The sequence below is a fragment of the Vipera berus genome, assembly GCF_964194415.1.
Source record: "Vipera berus genome assembly, chromosome: 2".
In the NCBI taxonomy this organism is placed as follows: Eukaryota; Metazoa; Chordata; class Lepidosauria; order Squamata; family Viperidae; genus Vipera; species Vipera berus.
In genome coordinates, this window is record NC_138203.1 from 73352037 (window position 1) to 73368519 (window position 16483).

At 37.7% G+C, this 16483-nt stretch overlaps 1 protein-coding gene across 1 annotated transcript in view; it reads right to left on the reverse strand.

Annotated features, from left to right (window-relative positions):
- GLIS3 (GLIS family zinc finger 3) overlaps positions 1–16179 on the reverse strand; it is a gene marked incomplete at both ends in the record, with an annotated part of 134743 nt that extends 118564 nt beyond the window's left edge. The window contains one exon of the mRNA XM_081321217.1: positions 15795–16179. Coding sequence (XP_081177343.1) covers positions 15795–16179 — 385 coding nt within the window. The remainder of the gene's footprint in view (positions 1–15794) is intronic.
- Between the last annotated feature and the right edge of the window lie 304 nt (positions 16180–16483).

A 16483-nucleotide genomic window follows, 5' to 3' on the forward strand; every position in this document is an offset into this window, starting at 1 on the left:
TTGTTCTGGTATAAAAGAAACATAAGAGAATTTTATAACTTAGGGAACAAAATAAACAGACAATAATTTTGGTCTGTGGAATTATTACCATTATCAAGGAAAGACAGCTCAACATTCCAGATTCTTAACTTTCATTCCAATAAATATACTTGCCTGCAGATAGGTAATAAAAACTGTCTTTTGTGTTATACAGAATTATACAATAATTTTGTAATTGTGTACCTTGCTGATTTATTTGTTGATTTATTTGCAATATTATAAACTGCCCAATCATGAGATATATGGAAATATATAACAAGAAACAAGAAAATCAAACAGAAAAATCAAACAGAACAAACACCAACAGTAAAACAACATGCAACAACAGAGACATGATTCTTCAGTGGTTAGAATACAGTACTGCAGGCTAACACTGCTCACTGCCAGGAGTTCGATCCTGACCAGCTCAAGGTTGACTCAGCCTTCCATCCTTCCAAGGTCGGTAAAAGAGGAGCCAGATTGTTGGGGGCAATATGTTGACTTTGTAAACCGTTTAGAGTGCTGTAAAGCACTATAAAGCGGTATATAAGTCTAAGTGCTATTGCTATACACACAAAGACAGAAGGCCTAAGGTAAAGGTAAAGGTTCCCCGCACGTGCTTGCTAATCATTTCCAACTCTAGGGGCTGGTGCTCATCTCTGTTTCAAAGCCAAAGAGCCAGCACTTGTCCGAGGACGTCTCCGTGGTCATGTGGCCGGCATGACTAGACGCCAAAGGTGCACAGAACGCTGTTACCTTCCCACCATAGTGGTCCCTATTTTTCTACTTGCATTTTTACATGCTTTCGAACTGCTAGGTTGGCAGAAGCTGGCAACAAGTGTTTTAAGTGCACCCCAAATCTCTTCCTTGAAACATTTAGGATTATTAGATAATTCTCTTCTCTCTTCTTCTATTTTAGTATCACATTGCAGCACTGTCCTAGCAGTAGAATTTTTTCCCTAAGAAAACTCATATAATCCTGGGAGTGGCTGTATCAGACTAATAATTCACAAGATTAAGACAGAGCCTGGAGAACATTGTAGGCAAGACAATGGGCATCCCCAAAGAGAGAAAATAAGAAATACATCATGACATCATGATGAAAATGTTATAACTCACATAAATTATGACATATATCATTAGATGATGCCATTTGCAGGATGATGTCATGACCTACGTGTTATTTTGATGTCATCAAAGTTTACTATGGGCACCATTACAGAAAACAACTTGGGGTTTCCTTTCTCACATGAATCAATGCAGGCATATTATACATTGTAAAGCAGGGAGGATAAAAGAAATATTAATTATGCCTTAATAAAGAATCATTTAGGACTAATGCAATTTTAACCTATCCAAATCTAGTTAAGAATACTGTAATTTAGATAAGATAAAATACATCCCAAACGCATACACACATCCTATTATTTATTGCAAGATATTGTTGGTGTTTGGCAAATGTTCCAGAATACTTTACTATTTAATTTTCTTTGCAATTAATCTTACAACAACAACAACAACAACAACAATAACAATAATAACAATAATAACAACAACAATAATAATAATAATAATAATAATAATGATAATGATAATGATAATGATAATAATAATTTAATTTCTATACCGCCATTCTCCCGAAGGACTCAGGGCGGTGTACAGGGCAAATACAATAAAAATACAATGTACAAAAGTTAAAAAAGAATTAAATAATACAGCCCAGTTCCAATAAAAATTAATACAATTAATATTAAAATACCCCAACCCATCAGACCAGGCCGGCTTGTTCAAATAAATATGTTTTTAGGTCACGTCGGAAGGAGCAAAGGTCAGGAGCCATCCGGAGCTCAACCAGTAAATGGTTCCAAAGGTCTGGCGCGCCCACAGAGAACGCCCTCCCCCTGGGGGTCACCAGTCGACACTCTTTGACCGACAGCACCCTAAGGAGGCCCTCTCTGTAGGAGCGCACTGGACGAAGGGAAGTTGATGCCGGCAGCAGGTGCTCCCGTAAGTAATCCGGACCCATGCCATTTAGGGCTTTATAGGTCATTACCAGCACCTTGAATCTTACCCGGAGGGCAACCGGAAGCCAATGCAGCTCGCGGAGTAGAGGTGTTACATAGGAGTATCGGGAAACCCCCACCACCACTCGCGCGGCTGCATTCTGCACTAACTGAAGCCTCCGAGTAGTCCTCAAGGGCAGCCCCATGTAGAGAGCATTGCAGTAGTCCAAACGGGAGGTCACGAGCGCATGAGTGACTGTATGCAAGGCATCTCGGTCCAGATAGGGCCGCAACTGGCGCACCAGGCGAACCTGGGCGAAGGCCCCCCTAGTCACAGCTCCTATATGATCTTCCAAAGAGAGCTGTGAGTCTAGGAGGACACCCAAGTTGCAAGCCCTATCTACGGGGGGTAATATCTCCCCCCCATGGTTAGAGATGGAATAATCTGAATTTCCCGAGATGCCGGCACACACAGCCACTCAGTCTTGTCGGGGTTGAGCCGAAGCCTGTTCCTCCCCATCCAGACCCGAACCGCCTCCAGGCAACGGGACATCACATTGAGGGCATCACTGGGGTGGTTTGGGGTAGAGATGAAAAGCTGGGTATCATCAGCTACCCAACAATAGCTAGCATTTAGCTGTACTGTACCACAGAATCAAAATCATTTTTAAAATGAAATGTCTCTCCCTTTCTATTTCTTTTGTGAGCCTCAGGGAAAGCCTACATTTATTCAATGATACAATAAACAAGAGTTCACAATTATCTTTCCAAAGTTGGCCCTTTACACTTTAGGAAACAAATTACAGTAAAATCACACAACTCCAAGTAGTTCTTTAAAATGCACTGTTCATATATACACGCTAAGTCACTATTTTCTTTGAACGTTATTATGTCACCATCCAAAGCATTTTAATTAATTGAAATTTTCCAGAACTGTTGTCCTTGCAATCTGCTGCAACAGCAGGAGGAATTCATTTCTTCTTGTTGAAGTTAGACCAATCTACAACTTACAAAGCCAGTGAAAATAAGAAGGATTAAAATCATTTTGAATGCCATGGACACTATAAAGACTACTTCAGTTCCCGGCCTCAGCATTCATCCTTGCCAGAACTTATTTATGTGAATGACATCTTAACCGCAGCTTTTATTTTTCTCAAAGAAGATGCTGTTGACTGAGGGCCATACTTGAAGAGTTGCTATTCACACAATTAGCAACTGCACGAATGGCTTTTCAAAAGTGAATTACAGGCATGCCCCCCCATCCAAATCAACATCATGTATGTGAAGAGAGGTCTTAACTATTTTCCCCTGCTGTAATCTACCTATATCTACTATATAGATTAGGGTGAAAATTATCTGCTCCCGTAGACACTCCTCTTGTCTCAATGCAACCAGCGGGTCTGGATCAAGCCTCCAATGAGCTAATGTCCTTTTTCTATGCAGCAGTCCTGATCTGATACATCCTTTTTTTCTCAGAGCCTACAATTTAATTTTTCCCCAATATAATTAATACTTATATGGTAAAAGAAAGAGAAGGGGGAAAGGTGGGAAAACCTCACCTCTGTTAAGTAACAAACATTAGTTCTCCACATATTCACATCATATTACATAATTGATTTATTAACACTGGAGTTAGTTCACTAATAAGAAAAAGAGGAAAATTAAAATTAGTCTGTCCAATTTTCTACACAATTCTCCAAATAGTACTTCCAGCAGTAAATGCTTGATCCAGTATTTTAAAAAGGTGTGCTTTTTAGATAAATTTGTAATTGATGGAAAATGACTTTATAGTAGCAACCTGTTGGCACTCAAAGTGTGCAATGTAAATTTCTGGTATCCCCCAAGGCTGTGATTTACTTTTTGAAAGACACAAGAGTTGCTAACTGAGTTACTGGCATCATATCTAGTTTGATCCTAAACTGGAACAATCTGAAATGATGGTGTGTGTGAGTGTGAGTGTGTGTGTGTGTGTGATCCCTGGCAACTACCTGGGCAGGTCCCTGCAGTTTTCTTGGCGAGATTTTTCAGAAGTGTTGCCATTGCCTCCTTCCCAGGGTTGAGTGATTGGCCCAAAGTCACCCAACTAGCTTTGTGACTAAGCAGGACTAGAACTCACAATCTCCTGATTTCTAGTCTGCTACCTTAACCAGTGCAGGTAGTCCTCAACTTACGACCACAAAGGAGCCTAAAATTTCTATTGCTATGTGAGACAGTTCTTAAGTGAACTTTGCCCCAGTTTACAATCTTTCTTGCCACAGTTGTTAAGTAAATCACTGCAGTATTAAGTTAGTAACCCGGTTGTTAAGTGAATCTGGCTTCCTAATTGACTTTGATTGTCAGGTCGCAAAAGGTGATCACATGACCCCGGGACAGTGCAACAATTTTTTGTAACAGCTGAAAGGAAACAATATGGAAAGAAAAAGGTACTTGTGACACAGAATCGGGGATTATGTTGGTTGATTTCTATTCTTTTGAAGAATGTTGTGCTGGTTGATAGACTTCTCTATCACCAGGGCTTTTTTCCTCATAAAATGCTCAGAATGGAGTTCCGGCACCTTTTTTGGATAGAACCTTGTAGGGTAGGCAAGGCAGGTTGTATGACATGTGTGAGTTCCGGCACCTTTTTCTTTTACAAAAAAAGCACTGTCTATCACACAGAAAATGGTGCAGGAGTTTCAGAGGAAAACTGCCAAGATCCCTTCTAATATTTAGTTCACAGAAGCCTAATTGGATTGCAAACCCTTCTACAAACAGAAGTAATCATTTCACTCATTAAAATGCAGGATCTAATATAAACTTTGCTTAATAACTAATAATTAAAAGAATGGCTTGAAATGGATTGAAATAAGATTCCTTCAGATAACATTTTAAAGATTAAGGGGATACCCAAATCTGACACTATTTGTGAAACAGGCTACTCCTTAACAGAGTACCATATTGTAAAGTTGTTGGAATATTGCTTAAAATAGAAAAATAAATAAACACCGAGAATCTTGTTTTTAAGTACTTTAAAATACAACAGAAAACAATTATTTTGAACATTTTAATTTTCACTAATATTACAAACCTTGATCACCTAATATTACTAATATTACAAACTCTGATCACACCCAATGATCAGAAGGTAGAATTATTGTCAGAAAAATATTCAATCATATGCTCACATAAGAAGGGATAAGATAAAAGTAAGCTAAACATTTCACTAAAGGAATCTCTATTTTGTCTCTGGATAGATTAAAATATATAACATTATTTTCAGGCAGCTAAACCAAGTTTCTTTTTTAGCAATACAGTGGAAATAGGTAATTAAATAATTCAGTGTTGGGGAATACACAATAAAATCTCAATTATTTTAAAAAATACCTAAGAACCATCACCCTGGAAGTTGTACAATCTTCTATCATCACAATTATATTCATAAGAAAGCTATAAAAATCAGTGCCTGCTTTGAAGCTAATTTGTGCAATGTCTCTATTAGTTAAGTTTAATACTCAGCCAGATGTTATGCAAATAATGGCAAATATCTGCATAATAATGATCTTTCCATGCAACTCATTTCCGTAAGAGGCTCTTCAGCAATCTGTACATTTTAGCAATCAAGTAGAAGTGAAGGATTTTCATGAAACTGCATTTTAAATAATTTTTATTACAAATCTTAATGAAATTCAGCTGAATTCTAGGGATCGCTCTAAACATGATTAGGTAGAACTATTGACAGTCTTAGCAAAAGCTCGCAAAAGTCACATACGGTTTTCCAGGTTATACTGTATATACCCTTCCTTAAATACGAGACCAATACTATATATTGGAATTTTTAAGGCAAATTTTTAAGGCAATATTGAATAAAAAATCTAGTTAGGGCTACACGTCAGGCAACTATTTTCCTACCTATATTTGAATAGTAACTTCATAAATACAGTATACTCTAGATCAGCTGTTCTTAACCACTAGTCTGTTGCTGTAGTGCTGTAGTCTGTAGTGCTGTAGTGCTGTAGTCTATTTTCAAAAGGGAATTTGTAGTACATTGCTGACAAAATAAATTTTTCATTGTCAATGTTTCAAAACGATTGACAGCAGAACAGCATTTCCATGGTTTTTCCTGCACGTTATCTTTGACCAATATCTCATACAGATCATTCATGTAGGAGTTCTACTGAATTAACTAGAACAGGCAACAACAATCCTGTTCCTCAGATGAAGCATTTCAGCCACATTTCAGCATGTAAATTCCATTTGGTTTGCAGACCAGCAGAGTAGGAACGAAGCACCTCTCCATCACTTTGGTAGGTTTAAAGAATATCTTCCCCTTCTATTATTTAAAAGCCCTTGTGTTGTTCTAAATATTTCCAAGGCCACCGAAGCTATTAAAAACTGTCAGCCATTGAATGCAGCTATTTCTACAAGATCTGTACAGTAGCAATTTCTAGAACACTTCTAAAATTGCAGGCTTTGAAAAATCCAGAAACTGATGGAAATGTAAAAGGAGAAATTGAATGCTGTACCTCACCATGAACTGGAACAATGGAGAAACTTGAAAAGATTTCAGTTAACTTAGAAACTGCAAATCTATCTAGGCTGTTTTTATTTTTTGGTAGACTTTTTAAAACTCGATGCGTTTTGTTTCATAATATGTAAAACAAAAGTCACTGGAACTGTTATTCTTTCAGGGGTATGAACTACTGAATAGTTTTTGTACCTGCATGCATGAAAAAAGCAAGAGTTCTTAGCTGAAATTTTAAAACTGATTTTTTCTGACATACGAAACATTCAATATCTTCTGCAAGATTTACACTGGCAACGCCTCAGTGGTTACGTGTGAAATATAATCAATATGACCTTTTAAAAAAAAGGAAACATTCTCTAAAAACGTATGTCAAAGAACATCCTACAACAATAGCATAAATGCTTCACTTTAAAAATAAATTAAAATAAATAAATGCAAAGCACACTTTTCTGCCTGTGGTTTCATAAAGTTTGTAATATACGCACAATACAGGAATTTAGTCTACTAAACTATTGTGTACTAAATTCTGTTCTTTTGGCAAGAGGCACACATACTGGAGGAATTCATCCAAATCTATTTCTATTGGCTTCAAGTGACTCCCTGGGCCAATTGCTGTAAGTCTCCATTTGTGATCCGCTTGTGATTTCAATGATGCTTTGTTTCTAAGTTTTGTTTAACCATTACAAAGCTGCTGGAATGCAAGATTCTGAAAAGAAGTAGTCTTGTGTGTTGAATACAAACTTATGCATTTATCATTTAATCACTTTAGTGCTAAATATCGTCAATAGTCAGGCCTACTGAGTTACTGGAAACTGATTAAAAGCAGCAAATGAGAACAAAAACAAATGAAGATGGAATCCAGCTTTCCTTGCAAAGTCTCATGGCATACTGATGAACTTCTTTTTCAGAACAAGCCAAGTGACTGATGAAAATACAATGGTCCTAAAGAGTAAAATAATAAGTAAAAAAAGATTTCAAGTGTGTCTCAAGCTGTTTACTGATTAACATTTTTGCTCATAGTTATGCCACTGTTATTCAAATTAAAGATTTTCTTGACAGTTACAAAAAAAGGATCCTGTAATCACACACTAAACTTGCATGCATGCGTGTGCACTTGTATTCCACATTGAAGAAATACACACATACACACACACAAAGTTACTGGAAGTTATGAGCAGATTTAGAAAGATGAAGATAGGTTTTTAACAGACCTTACAAATATAGGAATATGAATTCCAGCTACAGTTGAAATTACAACTGCAATTTAGTATGTCCCTTATGAATAAACAAAGTGAAAAGAAACAGGCTGAATAGAAAACTGATGGATATTTTTTCAATTTAAAAATGAAATAGAAATAAAATGGTCATCCTTGTTCTCCTGTATGTGTTTATGCAAGAGTTTCAACATGACCCAATGTTCCAACTAGCAATTTATTCACCAGTTTTCACAATTCTACTTATGGAGATTATACAAATTCAGCACAAACAGAAGATCTTTGTTGGATATTGTTTGATTTTTCTTCTGTGGCAAGTTTAGAATAGACCAGCCCTTCTAATGTGTGCAAATATAAGTGCAACTGAGGTCATAGCAGCTCTATACCCATAAGCTGCTCCTTTCCTGTGTTCATGGTGGCTTGACTCTAAGCCATCTTAAGAAAATCCTGTCCAGACTAAGACTCTTTGGCAACAGCTTCAAGGTACTCAGTCCAGACTGCAGACTACTAAATCCTCCCATTGGGTGATTCCCCAGCAGCTGTGCTCTTCCATCTTTGTTTTCCAAGAATGCAAATGCCAATTGCTCTTCTTCTAAGAAATATGCATATATGTACATATACACAGCTGCACTAAATGTGTATGTACAGTTTTAAATCAACACATCAGTTTTAAAATAAACTTTGCATCACACACACACACACACACACAGAGAGAGAGAGAGAGAGAGAGAGAGAGAGAGAGAGAGAGAGAGAGAATGAGAGAATGAATGCATGACTATAGGCCTTTGGTCTGATCTGAAAATGCTTTTGAAGTTTTGGACCATGTACATAAGCTTTGAGTCACTCTAAGCGATAGCATGAACTAGGCAATGAAGATGTTTTCTCATAATAAACTTTTGATTAGGAGCAAATGTGATTGTTGCTATGTATTATACCCCATTTTCTAAAATAACAATTCTGTGAAAAAGTGAATCTGTTTTATACCTCTGCTCAAATGAAACAATCTATCTAGACCAGGGCTTTTCAACCAGTGGTACAGGTACCACCTGTGGTACATTGGCACCTGGCGACCATCCTAGAAAAGTGGTAGCAGAGGAGGGGAATGAGCTGAAGCAGTGGCAGCACTGCACAAGCCTGAGCGAGAGATGGCTGGAGCTGCAGGGCTGCCAGGGCTCAGTGGAAGCGCCACGATCAGCGCCAGTCTCCAGCTGGAGCTCGGCGCTGATCCTGAAGCGCCAATCAGCTGGAATGTTGCAGCATCTCCAGGGTCTTGTGATTTACATTCAGTTGCTTGGCAACTGATTCATATTTAAGATGGTCACAGTGTCCCAGGGTCATGTGAAGTGACCAAAACCTGCTGCAACTACCCAGCAGATGGGGGGGCGAATAAAAACCAAACACCCCCCCACCCAACCCCCACTGCTAATCCTCAACAGAAATGCTCACAACAATAAAAACCTCGGACAGGAGGAAGAGCGTCACTGGGCGGGCAGGCAGGTGTCTTACTCGGCTGTGGCTTGGGGGGCATGTTTTTCAGTGCCATTGTAACTTCGAACAGTCACTAAGCAAACTGTTGTAAGTCGAGGACTACCTGTACTTCATCACTTTTTTCCTTTTTTTGGTCATCATGTTTTTGACACCTTGCTAGGTAACTAGTGGTACTTGGATGTTGCCATATCCTAAAAGTGGTACAATGGCTGAAAAAGTTGAAAAACCCTGATCTAGACTCTTATATTTTTATCTGAAAATAATTTTGTGCTGAATTTAGAAAAAGGAAGCCAAAATATTTCCTAAGCTTCTTTTGAGATAACAATAGTATCATATGCAATAACTGTTGTTACGGTAGCAGCAGTTACAAAAGACAGGTCTTAACAAAAGAATGCTGTACAGATTTTACCCATTCAACTCATTTTTGGTTAAATTAAGGGCGGAAGAATTAGAACTTTAGAAACATTAGCTGTTTGGTTCACCTATTAATATCTTAGTTGAGGCCAATTTAAATTTATTTACTTCATGTGAAGCTACAAAAAATATTTTCCAGTTGATAGCAGATGTTGTTTGCATGAGGATTACCATGTAAATTATGTGAAGAATATCCCTACAGTAAAGACTTCTTCTGATGTTTGAAACTGCTGTAAAAATAAAGCAGTAATGAGCTTTCAGATCCAATGGCCATGGTGTAGTTTTCTGTTGTCCTCACATTTCATCAGGGCCTGGGGCTGTCATCTTTTGAGGCAGAGTGAGCTGCTTTGTGGTGTGTCTCTTGGAAGCTCATAGACAAGTAAACAGGGATTGATTGGTCTCTTGTATTTGAATGTGACTGGTCCACTGGACTGCAAGTAAACTAGTTGCAGGTTGGGTTACAAAGGTCTACCCCAATATAATGCTGTGAAAATGTTACATGTGGTCAGGTTGACTTACACCATACAACCTGGTGTTATGCTTTTAGCCTACTATTCAAAATAATTTGGGATAATTGTCAAAAGAATGGTCTCCAAACCAATACTAAATTAGTTCTGAGTACTAGGACTTCAAGTTCATAAAACAATATCATTACATTAAGTACTTTATTCACAATGAACAGAAAAATCTGCTCTAAGAAACTGTCACACTGCATGCTTTTCTACCTTGTCAGGAATTTATGACTTATTACCATCTCACCATCTCACCATCTACTGCAGGCAAACCACGGAACACTATTTCTAACACAATAAGACTATATAAAAACCTCAGCTAAGATTCTCATGGTTGTTGACACCCAGGAGAAAATGTAAGTAATAACAGGAAATATATTAATTTGATTTCTAAATATAATACATACATTATTTTTAAGTAACAGAATTGGCAAGGCAAAAATTAATGTAGAAATTGCAATCTTTGTTAAAAATTTCCTCTGCTAACAAAGCTTCTTCTACTGCTGCCAGCTATCAACACAATACTTTGGAATTCCTAAAGAATGCAGATGGGGAAGGAATCTTCAATCCTCCTCAAGCACTCCATGATAGCCTTTCATACATCTCATGACCTTATGCACTTCCCTGATAAGAAGTTGACAATTCACTAAGACATGGACATTTCAGGGAAGTTAATGAAAATTACATGTCAATTTGTATTGATGTTAACACATAAGTTGTAGGAGAGAGACTGGCTGAGCCAGAGGGAGGAGTTAAATGAGGAATTAGCCTGGATTCCCTCCATGAGCACAAGAGGCAACCCTCCCTTGAATGCCACTGAGAAGATTCCTATGTATAGGTTTTAGCAATAAAACAGCCAATTGAACTCTCCAAGTGTGGCTCTGGTTGTTTCTGTCTGACATAAGTAATACTAATTACAATTAATCTGGCAGTACTGAAGGCTTTTTTTAACAGCCTAAAATAAATTAGAAACAATGGTTTTTAGTGCAGGCAATTGACACAAAAGGTGCTGGGGGAATATAATTGAAAAGATAAAAATAGTTTTACACTCAAAACTTTGAGCAAGCAGAATGTTGATCAAACAAGCAACAGGTTTATAAATTAGGGGGATCAGTGTGGAAAAAGAAAACAATCGTGCCAAGAAGAGTGCAAAAGAGTATTTTGCTAAGGAGAGTGATATGCCCAGGAACAAATTCTGGGACAGCATGCATCAATGGCCTCCTGTGGTAGTGAAGGAACTTCTCTGGAAAGTTCTCCATATCTTCACGCATTTCACCATCCATTTGCTCATAACAAACATCAAAAGCCTAAAGCACCACCAGCAATAAAGTAATTCTACATGTGATTCATATTCTGAGCTGAAAGAAACCTCTTACCAAGAAATGCTGTAATTATTACACATTTCTAGAATGTGCACTTTAAAGCATTAATGAGAAGAAAGACAGGATTTATGGAAAGACAGGGTTTACATAGAAATAAAATTAAAGTTCTGTAATATACAGAACAAAGTAGGAAACCTTTTTACCTGGGGGTCATGTTTTCACTTTTGGATTTGCTTTGCAGTGAAATGGATTGTGTGTAGCGAATAACAGAGTGTCATTACTAGACAGGGTAATATCAACCTTCTTTTCATTCCAGATATTTTAATTTTTTTTCTAGACTTTGAGGAGCAAAATTTTGCCCCTCATTTCACATAGAAAGAAAATCATGATAAAGCAACAACACTCCAAAAGATTTTGGCCTGTCAGTCAAGGTACTGTGAGCACAAATGAAGTATTGGGCATATGCAACTAGACGGCAAGGAATTGCTGACCTTTACTATAAAGCATGTAAGACTCCTTTTTCAATCCTAAACTGGCTTTGCTTGGCTCTTCTATAGAAATGAGTGCTAGTGCCCAATTTTTGCTCTCCTGACTATCAGAATGTAGTTTTAATTAATCTCTATTAAAAAAGGTAAATAAGAAGAAAAAATGGTTTCCCACTTTTAGCTTAGATAATGATTACAAAAAATAATGATATTATTTGAACAACAATGCACCAACTGCTAGTATAAGACTAGCACTTGTAATAATATTGGGATCCATGCATCTAATTTCAATATTAACCAGGAAAGATGCAAAAATCTTGTTTGAAGTAATATCCCATGTTATTTTAATTGTACTGAAAAATATGAATTTATATGCACACCTTGAGTTTGGTGAAACATATTTATAGTTCATCATACACAATCATTGCACAAGCAGGATTTAACAAGCAATAGGTAATATAATATTAACCAAAGCTGTACAATTGTTCCTGTTCAGGCTTGTCCATCTCAACTGAAGTGTGAAGAAGAAAAAAAGTTCTCATTATCTGTTCCAAATTTCCACCAATAATAGATTACAAGAAGTTACTGCTAGGATTGTAGTCAAGACTATAGTCCTCAAATCAAAAATACACATAGGAAGCCCAAAATAAGTACCGGTACATCTCCAAACACAATTACATGTTTGAATTGTCCCCAAAATAAGTTGCCTTGTCTTGGACAACAAAAATCTTTGTTTACTTCCATATATATTCTCACAGAACAAACAGGACTTTTTTTAATCCAAAAGGCCCTTAATTCATTGTTATCAATAGTTTTTTAAAATCTCCCCTTTTGCCATGGAGGAGGAGGAGGAGTTAACTTTGCCCAGTATATTCTTGATTTGCATTAAAAGTATAGTGGCTATGAATACCAAATGGTGGCATAAATTTTACAAAGATTACTTAAGTGGGAAAGGGGAAGAATGCTTTCAGAATAGGCAATTACTATGCTAGCCAGCTTTCCAATCTCTATCATAGCATGAAGAAAAATTCTGAAATAATATATATTATATATTATAAACTACACTTGGATGGTGTTAAAATAAGCCAAATATACTAACCACTATTATAATTAAAGATAACGTATGCCGTATATGATGGGGACAAGACAAAAGCATTATTATGGGAATACAACAGGGAAAACAAATATATTTCAAAAATATATTTATGCTGTAGTTAATTGCAAATGGCCACATGAGCTGTGAGTATGTCAGAAAATAATTGCCACTTGGACTAAGTATGTTCTGGCTATGTGGTTTTGATATTTTTAATAGGCAGCAATTTTAATCAACTGAGGAAAATATCCCTTTATAAAGAAAACAATTCTACATTTTAGAAGCAGGATATATTCTCCATTTCACTCAACCTTCTGCTACTTCCCTATACTGAGGCCAGGAATAATGATCCTTGATTTGCCACATTATGCAGGCAGTATTTTAGAATTACAACAATCCTCCTCAACCATTTTAATTTAGTCATTTGTTATTCAATTTGTTAGATTTCTATCCTACTTTTCCTCTAAGAGCTCAAGAAGGCTTATATGAGGGTCACTTCATTTTTTTCCACACAACTCTTTGATTACGTTCATAAGAATCAGTTAAATAGAACCTGAACACATAATTGTGATCAGTCAGGTATAAATGTCTATGTGATATATAAAATTGTTAGTATTTTCAACTTCTTCAAAATTGAATGGGGATTAATGAACCAGAATTAAAAAGGTCATTCTCACTTAAAATTAATTTCATGCCCGTTTTATCAACCATTCAATCCTACAGCTTCTATAAGAAATGAAACTTTGATAGTAATATATTGAGTGAATGTGCAAACTAAAATATATTTATAACTGTTCATGATATATTTTTGTTGACTACAAGTCTACTACAATAGTATGTTGTAGGCTTATTGGGATGTTTATACTCAGAAGCTAAAAGGGCCACAAAAACATAAGATATGAGAAGCTAATATCTGGATAGGGGATATTTTAATGCATTATTACATATAAGCAAGTGTAAAAACTAATACTTAAGTGACATTAAAACAAGTGTAGAACTGAACAATCCTAACCAAAATGAGACAATTCAAGTGTGGCCAGCTCAGCACAGCCGGGTCACGGCCACCAGCTCATCACCCCAAAGTTGCCTCTGCCAACTCACCACAGCCAAGTTGCCATAGGACAACTTCACACTGAGGACAACTGGATAGCAGGATGGGCAAGCAAGTGAGTGAGCTGAGTACAGAGCAGTGGAGATAGCTGGGGGTTTCCCATTTTCACACCCCCTACCACTGTCACCGCTGCCGCCTAGCTCCAGGTCAAAAAGGCCGGGAATGGTGGCAGCCTCGGCAGTGGGTGGGGCATGTGGCGGGGGAAGCGGTGGCAAGAGGGGGCATCCCATTTTCACATACTCCGCTGCTGCTACCACCATGTTGAGCTCTAGGCTGAAGAGTCTGAAGATGATGGCAACAGATGTGAAAAATGGGATGCAGTCACTGCTGCCGCTCTGCACTGCCCACCCGCTCACTCAGCTGCCCACACGGCTCTCCCTCCAGCTGCTTGCGAGTTGTCCCCATGGTGAGTTGGCTGTGTGAAGTTCTCCTGCAGTGACTTGGCAGCGGTGAGTTGGTACAAGCATCTTGGCAGTGGCAAGCTGGTGGCACTAAGCTGGCCACGTCAAGCTGGCCGCGCTGAGTTGTCCTAGACCCAACCTAAAACTGAACAGATAAAACACTTTTGGCATGTGAGTTTAACACATGTATATTAGGCTTTTACCAAAATCCAAAAAAGAACAAAGTAAGGAAGCTACTTGCTTAGTAATCAAGACAGAAAATAGTTTCCTTTTCTATCCTGCCAAGATACTTGTGCAAGATAAAAGTTAACAAACTATTAGACCCATAAGAACCCGCACCGAGTAGGGGTTTGAACTCAATGACCTAGATGGTTCCTTCTAAGTCTGTGAACTAAAAATTAAAAGATGTTACTTTAAACCAATACATCAAGGAAGTAATAACATAGATACAAAACCAATGAAGGTGAACTAATATTAATATGGTGGTATATCAAGACCAAGATAGCTAATCTAACTGACACCTGGGCTGAACCTCATTGACCATTCAGAGTCACTTTGCAGAACCTTGGAACTTCTATTTTACCTTAGCAAAACTCCTGATTTTGCCCAATAATTATCATTTTTGCTTTGAAGGAGCTTTAAAAATTCCTAAATTCCCTCAAATATGAACCAGCAAATCTCTCAAATGGATCCAAAATATTAACTCAAATCACCCTGTTGACATTATGAATTTGCTAGTTACACAGGCAGTCGCTGCAAGCAACTAAATAGTAATAATACAAAGTGCAACTCTTGGCCACAAATAATTGCCCCTCTAATAAATATAAAATCTCTTCTCACCCTTATGGATGGTCTGTGTCTTCCTCAGCCTCAGGTCCTCTACCAGAGGCCTGGAAGTTTGCGGGAACTTAATTGTTCCTAGCACTGCACTCTTCTGGACGGAGAGCTCTGATGTTGTTCCTGGGATCTTTTGGAACCAATCTCCCAGCTTAGAAGTCACAACCCTGACTGCTCCTACCACCATTGGAATCACTTGGACCTTTACTTATATTACCGAAAGTAGAATATGTGGTACTGAGAATTCTCCTCGTGCATTATTTATATTGCTTACAGAAAAACATCTTTGTAATGTTTAAAAAGTCCTGATAGCATAGAAGCATACATCTTTCTTTATCATACCAAATGTGTAAGAAAACAAAATGAAACACGTTTATTAAAATGACTCCTACCTTTTACTGTGCTTGTGGTAAATTTATTTCCAAATTCTTGCTCCTTTGGCTTCAAAAACTGTGGAGTTGTTACCCCTGGAGGCTGCGGGACATGGAATAAAGACTTTCCGTTTGTAACCATTTGTCTCTTCGGACTTAAAGCAGGAAAGTGAATATTACAGTCAATGGCATTGCTCTGATCAGCCACACCTCCTCCAAGAGATGTCTTTACATGTGAGGTGGTCAATAGGTTTCCAATAGGAGGGCCCGGGGTGCTACTATTAGAAGAAACAGAAGGAGCTTCTATATGTAGTTTAATAGATGGGTACTGCTGCACATTTACCATCCCAGGCCTGTGAGCAGTGCACGTTGTCCTGTGGCTCATACCACATGCCCTGACATTCATTGCCAAAGGATTTTTCTCCTAAAGATAGGCAGTCAAAATCCCCAGATGTTGAAGACATCGATCAGCAATCAATAATTTATCCATAGTGCATTATGCCTGTTGTAGGGGGAGAGAAGACAATAAAATAATTTACATGTAATAGAATGCGAGACTTCAGAGCTGCGCTTTGTGTTAATTGTAGGAGGTAGAATTATTGATTGTGTGAACATCAAAGTAGAAGCAATTACAGAGAAAAACCTCTGGGGATAAGGACAAATGATTACTGAGAACTATAATGAAGAGAAATGATGCCCCTTAAAAGCAG